Source organism: Bombus flavifrons, chromosome 6, assembly GCF_040668555.2.
Source record: "Bombus flavifrons isolate JBK064 chromosome 6, iyBomFlav1_principal, whole genome shotgun sequence".
Taxonomy (NCBI): domain Eukaryota; kingdom Metazoa; phylum Arthropoda; class Insecta; order Hymenoptera; family Apidae; genus Bombus; species Bombus flavifrons.
Genome location: NC_138447.1, coordinates 11,433,928 through 11,448,094, shown reverse-complemented (window position 1 = coordinate 11,448,094; position 14,167 = coordinate 11,433,928). Strand labels below are relative to the sequence as shown.

At 35.7% G+C, this 14,167-nt stretch overlaps 4 protein-coding genes across 6 annotated transcripts; 3 read left to right on the top strand and 1 right to left on the bottom strand.

Annotated features, from left to right (window-relative positions):
* The first annotated feature begins 82 nt into the window (after window positions 1-82).
* mRpS29 (mitochondrial ribosomal protein S29) lies at window positions 83-1,903 on the top strand. Of its 2 annotated transcripts, none has more exons than XM_069114436.1 (6): window positions 83-234; window positions 368-694; window positions 819-911; window positions 986-1,122; window positions 1,180-1,527; window positions 1,629-1,903. In XM_069114436.1, exons 1-6 carry the CDS (start codon window positions 219-221, stop codon window positions 1,866-1,868), a joined length of 1,161 nt encoding a protein of 386 aa, XP_068970537.1. In that variant the 5' UTR covers window positions 83-218; the 3' UTR covers window positions 1,869-1,903. The 2 variants fall into 2 exon arrangements, with proteins under 2 accessions (XP_068970537.1, XP_068970538.1); XM_069114437.1 differs by having other exon boundaries at window positions 92-209.
* Window positions 1,904-2,046: 143 nt separating this feature from the next.
* On the bottom strand, window positions 2,047-4,241 carry ref(2)P (refractory to sigma P). The gene is made up of 4 exons (XM_069114435.1): window positions 3,639-4,241; window positions 2,957-3,462; window positions 2,594-2,866; window positions 2,047-2,507 (listed from the first exon to the last, which is right to left on the bottom strand). The coding sequence occupies exons 1-4, from the start codon at window positions 3,856-3,858 to the stop codon at window positions 2,259-2,261; spliced, it is 1,248 nt and encodes a 415-aa protein (XP_068970536.1). The 5' UTR covers window positions 3,859-4,241; the 3' UTR covers window positions 2,047-2,258.
* Window positions 4,242-5,360: 1,119 nt separating this feature from the next.
* On the top strand, window positions 5,361-8,064 carry LOC138180514 (glutamate receptor 1). Of its 2 annotated transcripts, XM_069114431.1 has the most exons (8): window positions 5,361-5,633; window positions 5,724-6,229; window positions 6,314-6,637; window positions 6,727-6,892; window positions 6,984-7,192; window positions 7,398-7,487; window positions 7,562-7,731; window positions 7,833-8,064. In XM_069114431.1, exons 1-8 carry the CDS (start codon window positions 5,462-5,464, stop codon window positions 8,026-8,028), a joined length of 1,833 nt encoding a protein of 610 aa, XP_068970532.1. In that variant the 5' UTR covers window positions 5,361-5,461; the 3' UTR covers window positions 8,029-8,064. The 2 variants fall into 2 exon arrangements, with proteins under 2 accessions (XP_068970532.1, XP_068970531.1); XM_069114430.1 differs by having other exon boundaries at window positions 5,724-6,637.
* An 856-nt stretch (window positions 8,065-8,920) lies between these two features.
* LOC138180515 (glutamate receptor ionotropic, delta-2) lies at window positions 8,921-12,111 on the top strand. The gene is made up of 7 exons (XM_069114432.1): window positions 8,921-9,530; window positions 9,620-9,946; window positions 10,123-10,279; window positions 10,339-10,547; window positions 10,618-10,707; window positions 10,814-10,968; window positions 11,050-12,111. Exons 1-7 carry the CDS (start codon window positions 9,099-9,101, stop codon window positions 11,426-11,428), a joined length of 1,749 nt encoding a protein of 582 aa, XP_068970533.1. The 5' UTR covers window positions 8,921-9,098; the 3' UTR covers window positions 11,429-12,111.
* Window positions 12,112-14,167: the final 2,056 nt, after the last annotated feature.

The following is a 14,167-nucleotide window of genomic DNA, read 5'->3' as shown; positions in this document are numbered from 1 at the left end:
TTATCTAATATATAAAATTATTATATGTGACTTCATACAATTAATTTCCATAGGAATATTTTGAACAATCTATTGAATCCAGTATGAGCAGATTTTCGAACATTGCAATAGTAAATATGGCTACTTGCGTTTGCACTACTTTGCAGTGAATACATACTTCAGAATTTATAATTATTTATGAAAAAAGAATTATCATTAGCTAAAATACTGTAAATAAGATGTTGTCTCGTACTTGTATGTTTATTTGTAAATTATAATTTAATTTATGTAGAAATAAATTATATCTATATGCTTTTTCTACATATTTACTGTAAACATCCATATCACTTAATGTAATTCTTAATAATTGTTTCTTTTTATATGTTAGGTTCTTTATTTAGTGGGATGTGCATTAGAAATAGTCGACGAACAATAATATCAGCTGCTACGAAAGATGTAGTGGATCAGACAAATCTTTCATCGTTTCGTATTTCGGAATCTAACCCTGCAGAACACGATGCAAATTGTTTAAATCGTATTTATACGGTTCCTTCAGATATTACAACATCATTAATGGCAGACATGACAATTGAATTAAAAAAGCAAGTACAAGTTTTCAGAGAACTTGGTATTTTAGTTAGGCGACCTGCAGTTGAAGTGATATCATACTTGGAACAAACTGATTATACGAAGCCTATAAATAAATATGTTCTTTGTATCCTTTTGAATTTGACAATTATGTGTGGTTTATGATATTTATTTAGTTAACTGTAACTTAACAGTAACTAAGAAGAATTTATGATGTAACTATATGCAACTGTATTTTCACTACCTATTAGATGGTAAAAGTGGAGCAGGAAAAACAACAATATTACTACATTTGGTTCATTATGGTCTTACAAAACACTTTTTTGTACTTCATTTACCATGGGGTATGATATGAATTATATTGAATAGTACATTATTTTTAGAATATACACTCATAAATTTACTTCCATATTTTCAGTTCAAAATTGGTTTCGATATGCTAGGGACACTACTGCATCTCCTCTGGAATCAGATAAACTAGACTTACCTATATCAGCAACAAAATGGTTAAAGTATATAAAACAGTTAAACAATGTGTCATTATCACAGTTTGATGTAAGTAACAAGTGAGACCTATTTTTATTATATAGAATTCAAGTAATTAATTTGTAGTTGAAGACCACTAAGGAATATACATGGACCCAAAGAGAAGTTACGAAACCTGGAGATTCACTTTCTAATCTTATTGAATTTGGGATACAGAGAACTAAATTTGCTTGTGGTGTTATTAATGCTTTGGTGGATGAGCTCAAAATAGCCAGTACAGCAGGAAAATGTAGAACATTAGTTGTTATAGATGGTTTTAATGCTCTTACATCTAGCATTACACATGTACGTGATGAAAATCGTGTATATGTACCACCTGATAAGATATCGATAACATCTGCATTTTTAAATAGCATAGACCACAATTGGTGTAATGGTGCTGCAGTATTAACAGTAGATAAAAGAGCAAACAAAGTATGCAACAATTTGTGTAATATGGTTTAAAACAAAACTATTATTTTTTATTTATTATACTAAAAAAACTATAATGGATATTTTATATTTTTTATTTACAGGATAAAAGAGATTCCGATTATCCAACATATTTACTTGGTAAGAAAGGGTTTGAACATTTAGATCCCTTTCTTCCCATTTGCGTCGACGAGTATTCAGTAGAAGAATTAAACACTATCCTAAAATATTACAAAGATCGAAAATGGATCAAAAATGTTAGTCCTCAAGGACAAAAAGAATTAGAATTATTATCCAATAAAAATCCATTGACGCTTTGGACACTTTGCAAACCATTATATTAAAATCACGTTATATACAAATAAATGTTGTTATTCATTTTGATTCAAATTGATTGATTACTTCGTATTGCTTTTTTTTATACACACACACACACACACACACACACACACACACGTTTATGGTTTTTATTTAATTAATAACATTTTAGTCTAATATTTTTAACTACAATAAAAATTCATGTTTGATCATCTTTACATGCTACTTTATTAACACGAATACATTAAGTAGGGAGGAATGTAATATCTGTAACAATAGTATACATAATGCTACATTCTATTTTTATTTTGCAACAGAAAAAATATGTACTATATATATGTATATATATATATGAACTATATGTCATAAGCTATAGTGATATAATGATAAATTTCATTAAATGTCAAACTTCATATTCATTTATTTGTAGGTTGCAATATCTCCAAGACGTTATCAATATTACCATCTTCAACACCCAACAAATAAGTCAATAATCCACTTTGATTTGAGAATCCCATCTTTATCATAGTTTTAACAGCTTCATTAACTGTTGGATTTTCATGATATATTTCTTGGTAATTTGTTTCTCTTGGTAATTCAGGGTAAAGTGTTTCAGCTGAAGATCCCTGTGATGCCAATGGTGGTGCCGTTGAAGAAGTACAAGTCTTATAGTAATAATACAAATATAATTTTTAAACATGAAAACCTGTGATACACCTTACATTAGTTTCAATTGTTTGTAATATTTTACCTGTTTCGTACCAATTCCATTCATATTGGATGAAGCTGAAGATGTTTGATTAACTTCAGTAGTGTCATTTTTATCTATAAAAGTCCATTCATCTGCTGCTACCTTTGTAGTAGCACTATCTTGACTTCCTGTTGATGCAACATCTGACACTGATTCTTTATCACCCTTTGCATTATCAAGTAACTTCCTTCCTTCACCAGGAAATTTTCTGGAATTATTTTCATCTATACATGTATCATCTTTAGATTCTTTTCTTTCTTCAGGTTTGTGACTCTGCAAAATATAAGAACAATTAGAATCAGAACAAATTTATATTATTTTTGTAAATTTTATCAGCTTAGAATTTTTTTAGTGTAGTATTACCTTACAAGATTCTGGATCAACAGTATGTGCTTCTAATAGTGTATCAATAAAACTATTTAAATATGGTGCATAAATTCCCAACCAAGGATAAATGTTACAATGATTACTTTGGGATTTATTTTCATCAGAAGTATGTTTTTTATTAAAATGCACACCATTCTTTTTCAGAATTTTTCTCAAATGGTGAAACAAACTTCTAGTATGATGCGATTCTAATGGTTGTGGCATACGGATCATATAATGATGTGAATGTATCTGTGTTGTCTCACATTGTGCACATAAATCATAATCTTCACATTGAATACATTTGTATCTAAATCCAGTTATGTCATTATCACAACCATCACAATATACACCAAAATGTACTGCTTTTTCTTTCTCAGGACTTGGTGCTTTTTGCTCAGATGAAAAAGGTTTGATATATATTTTCTTAGGCTGCCTCATTTCTTCCTCAGCGATTTGTAATTCTTCATCAGATGATATTAAGATTTGATCACCGTCAGCATCTGTAATATGTACATACATATGATCATTGTTTATGATTTAAATTGCATTATGTCTGTTTAGTGAAAGTTTTCAATTAGAATTATTTGAGAATTAAAATAAAAAAATGAACGATTTTATTACTGAATTTATAAAGAATAAATAAAATGACGTAATTATATTTATATATAATAATTACCTATCCAAGAAACGGCGAACTCTTTACCAGATAATTCCGGGAATATTGATATGACTTTTTGGCAAAACTCATTAAAATTAAGCTGACAATCAGCCCGAATACCATAATGATTAGGTAGACGATTAGACCGAATACTCTGAATCCCTGAACTAGACTGAAAACCAAACTTTCGAATTGCTTTGACGGAAGAGTCGTTATTTTGCAAATATACTTTATACATTATTGGATATTTATCTATATTACTCAATTGGGAATAAAATGTGAATATGTATTCGTAAAAATCCACAAAAACTATATATTTTACACAATACACAAGTTTTCTTGCCAAGCTTCACTGTCGTATTTCCAATAACCAGATGATTCTATTACGAATTACGACGCTTATATACGTGCGTCTGTTAAACTTCCTGTGCAGAGTTCGATCAATTTCACAAAATGGCGTTTCCGATAACTCAGTAGTTTTTTATTTTACGATTTTATAATTACATTTTAACAATATAATTGAATAACTCTGCCCTTCCGTACTTCGATCATTTATTGTTAGGCACAGGTAATATTGTGTTTATAAAACTTACCAATACGAATCAATAACGAATTTTTGTTGAAATTTGAACGGCGCCATTTTTGAATGAGAAGCAAGATTTGACAATCACGTGACAGACGTAGAAACGATGATTCACGACTTTTACGATTCAGTTTATATCATTACTTCCCTATTATTGCATCAGATGACTCGGAATACTTTGACATTTTTTAATTTTTTAAATTTTATTTAATATTTAACTAATTTATAATTGAAATGGCTGATTGACATACATATAGAGCAAGCTCTACGGACACACATTGTGAATAATTATGATAAGAATTATGAAAATATTCTATTATTCAGATAATAAACTGTGATAAAGATAATAAATATATTCTAATAATTTATTCTTCCGCAATTTTTATGTTAGTTTCTAGCAAAGAGTATTTCTAGTTTCTAGTTTCATGGCTTTCCCTAGTGATTTTCTCAATTTTATAAAAATGTTCCTTCATTTCCGTTATTTTTTCTTTTTCATTGTATGTTAACGAAAATGTGACAGAAAATAATTCGAAATTTATGCATTAATAACGACTATTATATAAATTACCTACATATGTATACGTTTCGTTTATGAGTAATCGTTTGTGAAAATAGAGATTAATCACTAAAACTTCCTGTTAAAATGTAATTTGCTAATGGAATGTAGATCGATATATATCATCTACCTAATGTTATGACACATTGAAATGGACTTTACATATAATAGACAAGCAAGACTTGAATCGTTTAAAGTTGCTTAGTTGACAATTTTTCATTAATTGATTAAGCATCCTGTTCATTATAAATGTTCTCTCAATATTTTAATCGGTCTTTATAATTTTTAGAATTAATTAATTAATTAAAGTTTTTAAATGTATTAAATATGAAAATAATATTATTATCTCCTCTATTCCTTGTTCGTATTTAGCCTGTCATGTATCATCATTTACATTGTCGCTATAGTAATTGACAATAATATTGTTACATCCTATGGTTTAATGGATTACTATCGTAGCTAACGTGATCGTATTTTTAAAAACTTGCATTTTTCACGTCAAAAGTTTGCACGAACGTTTCGTAAATATTTAATGTTTACCCTTGGATAAAACTACTTGCATCTACTCACGAGAATTCAGTTATTAACGATTCTCGTAGTCTTCTGAATGTTCTCGACAACCTATTGTCTTTCTGCGTGATATACGCGTGCACTATTCGCGACATTCTAGAAAGAAAGAAAGAGATAATCAATTTGAACGGAATGAAAATTGTAATGTATTTAAATGTTATTTCTATCTTTTTTCATTTAACGGGAACTGAAATGTACAATAACGAAACGCTATACATTCCTTTAATAAAATGGATTCGCAGCTACTATTCGGCTTCTGCTGTCTTTTTGTTGCATTCGTCTAGCGAGAATAAAAATTTCGATGGTACGATTTTCAAATATTTCCGCATAGAAAATTCATTCACAATATAATAACTAGAAATACAATACATTTACGTACTTTTACATTGTTTAGTTTGGAAACTAACATATTTATCACACACATGGTCTCGTCTTCTCCATCGTGAACAAATTGCAACTTTAAGTAGCACATTCAAGAACATTCACGCGCTGGATAGAAATAATACCCTCCGACCGTTGGCCATCATTCTTATATCCGGATCTGACGCAGTTTCTGAATTTTCGAAGTACTCGATATCCTTTAGAATATCCCATTTTGCATGGTTTGTGATATTCGTGCCTACGGCGACGCACGCGGAAAACTATTGTTACAATCCGCCGGGAAATCCATTTAATTTGTTATACGACACTGAAATGTTGGTAATGTGTGCCGGTGACCCTGTTCTTCGTGAATGGTATTCCGTGGATGGGAACAACACCGTCATTTCCGATTTAGTCAAGTGGTATCCAAAGAAACAATTGAAGTCCTCAACAGCAGTTGTTGACTTGTTGTCCAACTTGTCTCTGCACGAGAGGAGGAATGACCTGAAAGGAAAAGTTCTGCGAGCTGTCACTATCAAGGTAAAGATTCAGACATTCACGCGTAACGATTCAGGTGGAGTCATCAGAGTTTTAACACGTACAATTTTCGTTTGTCTGCTACAGAACTCGATATTCACGACAAAAGATGACAAGTTGGAAGGATATTTTAGTAGAGTGGCCAACGAGCTTGAAAAGTATCTAAATTTCACTCTCGATATCGTGACCGAGGAACTCGAGTTTGGGAGTTTCAATGTGACGACGAAATGTTGGAACGGGGCATTTCGTTTAGTGGCTTCTGGAGAAGTAGATATCGGATTGTCCGATTTTTCGATGACCAATTTTAGGCTTGATTACGTCGATTATACGGTTCCTATTATAACTACTAGAGACTGTTTGTATTTTAAGCAACCAGAAATGTCAGCGGTGAAATGGCTTGCTTATTATAAGGTATATATGTATATGTGTATGTATGGTATGTTACAAAGCTACACTTATGTAGTTTTGATATTTACGAAACGGTTAACACTTATTTTTAGGCATACAGTCTCGCGCTCTGGATATCTCTACTCATGACAATTATAATTGCTCAATTTACTTTGGCTTTTATAAGATCTCGAATAGAATCCACTGATGTAACCATGGAATTATACCATGAATTTATTCGAATTTGGGGTATATTCTGCCAGCAAGGCATTACAGAAGGTGAATCATTGGATTTCAGAGTTTTACCGCTTTAATGATCTTCTATCTTTTACATGAAAAATCAAGCACCTAATACTATTTCTTTTCTCAGAATTTCCACGGTACTCGTCGCTAAGGTTAGCATACTTTACCGTACTTGTTACCGGTATAGTGATATTCGCCGCTTATTCCGCGTCTATGATATCCTTTGTAACAGCTTACGTTCATAATCTACCCTTCCGCTCGATCGAGGAGTTTGTGAATGATGGTACATACGATGTAATCCTCAATAAAGATTCCGCAGATTACGATATGTTTGCCGTAAGTTTGTCCAATAACGAAGAATTTTCATACGATATGCTTTCACTTTTACTCGTACGTTGAGACATTACATCACAAACGTTATGTGGCGTAATATGAACGATCGACATAACGCAACAGACGAGAAAAGTATCGTTTTCTGAACGAACTACGAACAAAACGCGAAACATTGTCACGCTATACAAAAATATAATTTGTTTTTCAGCTATCGAAAGACCCCGTTTCGGTACACATGATGGCCAAACTAAGGCCGATACATACTCTACCAATCACCATAGAAGATGGATTTCAAAAGGTAAGGTTGCTTTTATGGACACGATTTGATAACACATCGAGTGGAATTTCTGCAACTACCTCATACGTTTTCAGATCTGCAACGATCCTACATTAGTGTACTACAGCGGTTATGGTAAAAAAATGCAGGGAATAGCGAATATTCGTATTCCTTGCGATATCGTCTGCATTGACACTGGCCGAGTGGATAGTTTATCCCTGATCCTTCCGAAAAATAGTCAATACACCTCGATCCTGAATTACCAGTTGGTATCGATAGATACGTTATAAATGTCGACGAGCTGTGAATAAGAAAATTTGATGTATCTTTCTGTTCGTAACTCAAATATTCATCGTAATGTTGCAGTGTGCAGAAACTTCTGAACACTGGTCTACTGAACCGGTTTAAGAACGAAGTATTTTTCAAGAAGAAGAATACATTTCAGCCGGTTGGAATTTATAGCGTGGCATCTGTGTTAATAATCTTTTTCTGTGGTGTTTTACTAGCCCTTATTATATTAATCGTAGAGATTTATTGCAATAGGTATCGAAATTCTCAATAATTCAATCGTCCAATTAACAAAAGGTAAATTCGTCAATATGTGCATATCAAAGATTCAACGCAATTTTAACATGTAAGCATTTAGTGTGTGGTTCTCTTCAATTTGATTTTCTTCTAACTTAAAATAATATAAAAGCAGTAGAATAACTATAAACGAACAAAATGTCACATTATAAAAACTCTACTAAATCACATCTCATGCATATTCCGATAAAAATACGATAAATCCGATAATGCACGTGTATAAATACATGTTCTTATCGACGTTAATCTTTGCACTTTGTACGTAATCTGTTCGATTGCACGGTTGACGCGTACCGTGGGCCATTACGTTCCTAACGAGATACTATCTTCATCCTCAGATCTGCAAATTCGATAAATCCCAGTATGACCTGCGGTTACGGTTTCTCCACATTTTTAGTTCAGTTAGTTACCATCAGAAGCGGTCGGGAATCGGAAAAAGGAGAAGGATACGATCGAGTTTGTTGTTGTTAAAATTTGTAAACACGTTGATGAGAATAAGAGTAAATATCGATGTTAAAGGAGATTCATTGGATAACATTAACGAAGTGACCGCGTATCTTAACTGTCATTAAAAGGGATTTTACCGCTGACCCGTAGTAATTCAACGGATTAACCAGGTGTTTTTGTTGCGAGATGGCACGAATGACTCGTTACGCGATCATCATACTGCTGCTTCTGTCCGTTTCAGCGTTCTCGGTGGATATAAATGACGCTCACAAATATGTTCTCTTAATTAAGGACGTTCACAACTATTACAAAACATCCTGCATCATAATCGTGTGTTCAAACAGCCATACCAGTAAGTCTTGTTCACTCTTCTCGAAAATCGTATGTGTGAAAGTGGTAGACTTAACTGTTTCACTAATTAATTAGCTCGAAATGCGCAGTCAATATCGAGCCGTTATGTCTCTCGCTTAAAATACTTTCTTCCTCGGTTTGTTAATTCGTAAAAAGAGACGAGCGCGAATAATTATCGTTTCAGACTTCAATCAAACGTCCTTGGCTTATATATGGTTACGGACTTTCTCACAGCGAGGCATCTTGACCATGATCGTAAGCTTTTCTCAACTGTCACGCGAGGCTAGAAAATTCCAAGACTACTTGATGCGCCCGTTGTACGTCGTCGCTCTTGCTACAAAAGAGACCATGGATGAATTTTCGATGGCCACCAGACAGATCGATATGTCTTCATCCGTTTGGTTGTTGATGTTTCTACCGTATCGGGAAAATCCCATGCGAGACATTTGTCAAAATCCTGTCGGAAACCCGTTCAATCTGATGTTCAACACGGAGATGCTGGTGCTCTGTTACGATCTGCCACTCTTAACAGAGTGGTACGCGTTACGCGATAATCAAACAAGAGTCTTCAACTTGGCTACTTGGCAAACTGGAGAAGGTCTGAAACTCAAGACAACAAGTTCCTTGTATGCGAGGAGAAACAACATGTTTGGGCAAACGATGCGTATATCGATCGTCCAGGTGAATGTTACGACAAACGCGAATGAATATTTATTGTTCCAGAGAATCATTATATTTTGTTTGAAAATTACGATTGATTCGAATTCAAGGAGTCTCCGTTCGTCGAGATAAAGAACGGAATTCTTTCGCACTTCTTCGGCAGATTGATCACAGAGTTAAGTAAATCGATGAATTTCAAGATCGAAGTGACAAGCTCGATGCTGATATATGGTGATTTGAACAAGGACGATAATACCTGGACAGGGGTGGTAGGCGAAGTAGCGTCGGACAGAGCTGACTTCGGCGTCGCAGAGTTCAGCATGACTAATCATAGGCTGGACGTAGTTGACTTTACCTTGCCGCTAATTTTGTCTCGCAATAGAATATACTTTAAAAAACCTGATGGCACATATGTACAATGGTCCGCCTACTTTAAGGTTCTCTTTCTTAACAGAATATTTTATCCTTTCGCTTCTAGCGCGCCATTACCACACGAGAATCGGTGCTAGTTATAGAGTACTATTTATTTTTTCTTTTTTTTTTTTAATATTTCTCTGACACGCATCCATTTTCACGAATCATCGACATCACGATAATGGATTCCTGTTTTCAGACATTCAAAGCAGACGTCTGGTCGATGATAATATTCGTGATCGTGACTGCTCCAATCTTTTTGACTCTCATGAAGACGAGAGGTCGTATCGTGATGAGAATTCTGGCAGATAATTACATATACGTTTGGGGGATTTATTGTCAGCAAGGCTTGTCAGGTAATTGCAAAATAGAGATACGAAGTGGAATATTCTCGCACGAAACCTCTCTCTTTCAGAATTTCCAACCAAGTTCTCGATGAGATTGGCTTTCCTATCGATTTTCTTGTCGTCGTTGATCATTCTATCCGCTTACTCCGCCTCGCTGACCAGTTTTTTGACAGTTTCTACGGTTACTTTGCCTTTCTCCACTATGGAAGAGTTCGCTAATTATGGGTCGTACAAATTAATTACATTCAGAAACAGTGCGGATTACGACATGATAATTGTAAGATATGTAGCACACGGTTGTATAAAGAAATAATGTCAAACGAGTAATACAGCAGATACAATTTCAGGCTGCCAACAGCAGTTTATTCGAGAAGGTGAAGAAATTGATAAAGGACAAGGAAGATTTGCCTTTGACGGCTCACGATGGCTTTCTACAGGTTTGTCTTCAAGTCCAATGCTCTAACTTCGAACACCTGTATTTTCATAAATTTTCGCTTTGAATTTAAAGTAACTATAGTTCAAATTTAGAATTAACTATCATAGGTATGTAACGAAAAAGTGGGGTTCTACATAGCCGAAGCGATAAAGAACGCCATCAATATACCGTGTGAAACTTCGTTTATCGATGCGGATAGGGTCGACAGTTTGGCTCTAGTTTTGAAGAAACACGGTCAATATACAGGAGTGGTGAATTATTAGTAAATATATATGTTTATGTTACTTTTATCGTTATTAATTTTACTTGAAGTTATGCCAACGCTTGTCTTAAATATTTGTAGTCTACAACAATTCAAAGATAACGGAGTACTGGCCAGATTGAAGAATACGTTTCTGGTAACTGGAGATTCTCTCGAGAAAGGGAACGTTACTGTTAATTTGCATGGAATCGCACCTCTTATATCAGTTCTGGCTGGTGGAACAATTTTTAGTTGTCTGGTATTGCTACTCGAAAAAATACACTATAAATTTTGGCGCGATAATTGCAGAGGAATTTTTCATTGCGTTTTATGGCGGAAATTCCTTAATAGGCAACTCGTTGTAGATTCAGTAGACAAGAAAAAACGAATTGGGAATCTCTCGGAAAATATACTTCAGTCTCAAGAGAATCAACGATCAGATATTTCTCGTAATCAAAGTTCTTTCACGCAGTACAAATAAAATTTACTCTACCGCTATTTAAAAATTTAATCGACCCCGTGGCTATGACGATAATATTCGCGTGGTCGTTGCCTATCGATAGATCTCAGTCTAGTTAATTTGTCACGTATTCCCATTCTATGCGTGAAATCACTTTCACTTTATGCCGCAGTCGTATCGCTAGATCGCGAGTAATTAGTTGCAAATTTCCGTGTATCGTCTCTCTCGCGTGTATTTCAACGAGTCTTGATGATCTTGTCGATCATAATCCTTCCTAATTGCGTTAATCGCTACCACTGTAATATTAATTTATGTAATAAAAGGTATACAATTTTGTAACGTTTATAGGCGAACTTTATTGGAAATACAGGAAAGTGTGAACTTGACGATCATTTCGCTCTTAAATCGTTGGTAACCTCAACTAACAAATGCATCGAGTAACTCGAAGTAATAATCATGAGTTTATTTAGATACCTTGATATCATTAAGAACTTCGATCCACGATATTACGCAAAAGCAGATGCCACAAGAGCTGTAATTATCTGGTGGTCGCGTTAGCGACTGAAGCGAAGACTCGTAGATTTGTACGAAACGGTTGACCTAAGACCTTTGGAGAAATTCACCCACGTGACTATCTTCCCACGTGAATCGGCCGATATCTACTGGTTGGCGAACACACGAGGCTCCTATTGCTTTATCCTCATCCTTTGATCCTGTCAAACAGGCATGTCTATAGGTTCTCGTGGAAATCATACGGTATTTAACCGCGAGAAAAATATATATTCTATAAATTTCAGAAGAAATGTAAAATGTCCTGTGATCATAGTTCCCGATCATGTCTCACAATATACACCTGTTATGAGACAATGTAATCAGACGTGTCATTCAACTTGATCGTACGTGCAACAAGAAAAGTGAAGATAACGTTAATTTCCAAGAAAACCTTTGCATACATAAGTAAACAAAGGTGGCAACAACTTTTAGGCACGTACGTAGGTTCGGTGCTACCGAGGTAGCATAGGAGTCAACGCAGTCACCGGATACAGACGAACACGCGCTGCGTTTCCGCTTTCCATGTGGCCGGAAATGACCTTTGCCTCATTAGAAAAAAGTTACACGCACTCGTTGCGATACTCTGCTGTCAAATTCAGCTACACATAGCAGGAACTGTTCGAGTCGATAGAATCTCGAATATCAGAGGTTGTACGCTAGCGGGTTAGGTTTCCTATATGTACATCATTTCGAGGATGATGGCGCACTGTTTGCGCTTCGATGAAACCGCAAGATCGGCCGCGGTACGTTGTTTCCGTCGTATCAGAGAAACTGGATCAGCCACGAGACGTTAATTTCGTGCGATCTGTGATCGCATTTTCGATCGAGGTATACTACTATTTTTTTTATCGTCGACGGAAGAACCGGACAACCTTGGCATCAACGCGCAAAATAAGCTCGGACAGGAATCGACCGCCTTCGAGGTGACTAATGTCGGTGACGAGCAACGCATTAATCGAAAGCGATAGCGGGGGCTCGAGGTGAATTTTAGACGTTCGGCGTCGCTGCACTATCTGGATTGCAGACCTGCGCTCACAGACCAGACGACCTCGAATCCACCGATTTAAATGCGCTGCACCGTGAAACGATCGATCGATCGTAATCGGCGATCAACAGTATCCCATTTTAAAGAGAATCTATTTGCTGTTTAGTCTCGGTGCACGTGGCAGTCATTGTTGGCAGGTTGTGTCATCTCTGGGCTTGTCCAGAATGCCATTATTATCACGTCGCATGCCGTCTAGACTTTAGACTATGCAACTTCTAACCGACGTTAACAATGATAATAATAATAATAAAAAAAAAAAAGATTGCGAACCAGGAAACAATAATGCTCGCCGATAATGACTATTGTCAAAGAGGGAACAATGATGCACGGTGACTGGTATGCTTCGCAGAAAGTTCCGCGGAGAAATGAAGTTGTATACGTATATTGTATACATAGAGCGTTTCGGTGGCGTAAGTATTCGCGCTGTCTATTGTAACTGGAATGAAACCACGATGCCAACGAAGAAAATGGAATTAAGATTTAGCCTTTCGCAAGTTGACGCGTTAGATGTATCGTTGACGCGGTTATCGTGCAGCGGAACGATGAATGTACGTAAGTCGTCGATCTTCCAGAGAAGTTGCTCAAACAAACGCGACCGCTAATAGCGACGTTTACCCGGAGAACAACTTTATCTGAGATACTGGTAACCAAGGAACGTGCCGATCCGTTTGTCTCGTAAATCCGGTGTTGCGACTACCGAGGAGTTCGTTACTACGTTCGAGACCGTGGGTGGTTATTAGCGCGTTACGTTGGCTCATTGCCGCTTGGAAACCATTTATTCACCGATAATATCCAACGTCACCACGTTTACGACTACTGAAACATGTAGATAGAAATTGCCAACGATTAAACAGCGACGTATGCATGGATCGACGACCGCGTGGGATTCCTCAACATTGCGTTCGTCTTCGAATCGGGATCACCGTTGTATCTTAAGAACGTCGCTTCTTACCATTTACGCTTAATTACATTAATATACCTACGCATAACGAGCGTAGGTGATCATTATCGTCGGTGGGACGAAGAATGCATCGACCGAGACTCGACATACGAACGAGCGAACGAGGCATTCGCGCATTCCAAACGTACGAGCAAGAAAATTTGACAGTTGGTGGGCATCTGGCTTCTCCTTTCCTCTTCGATGTTAACCGTGTCTACCCACG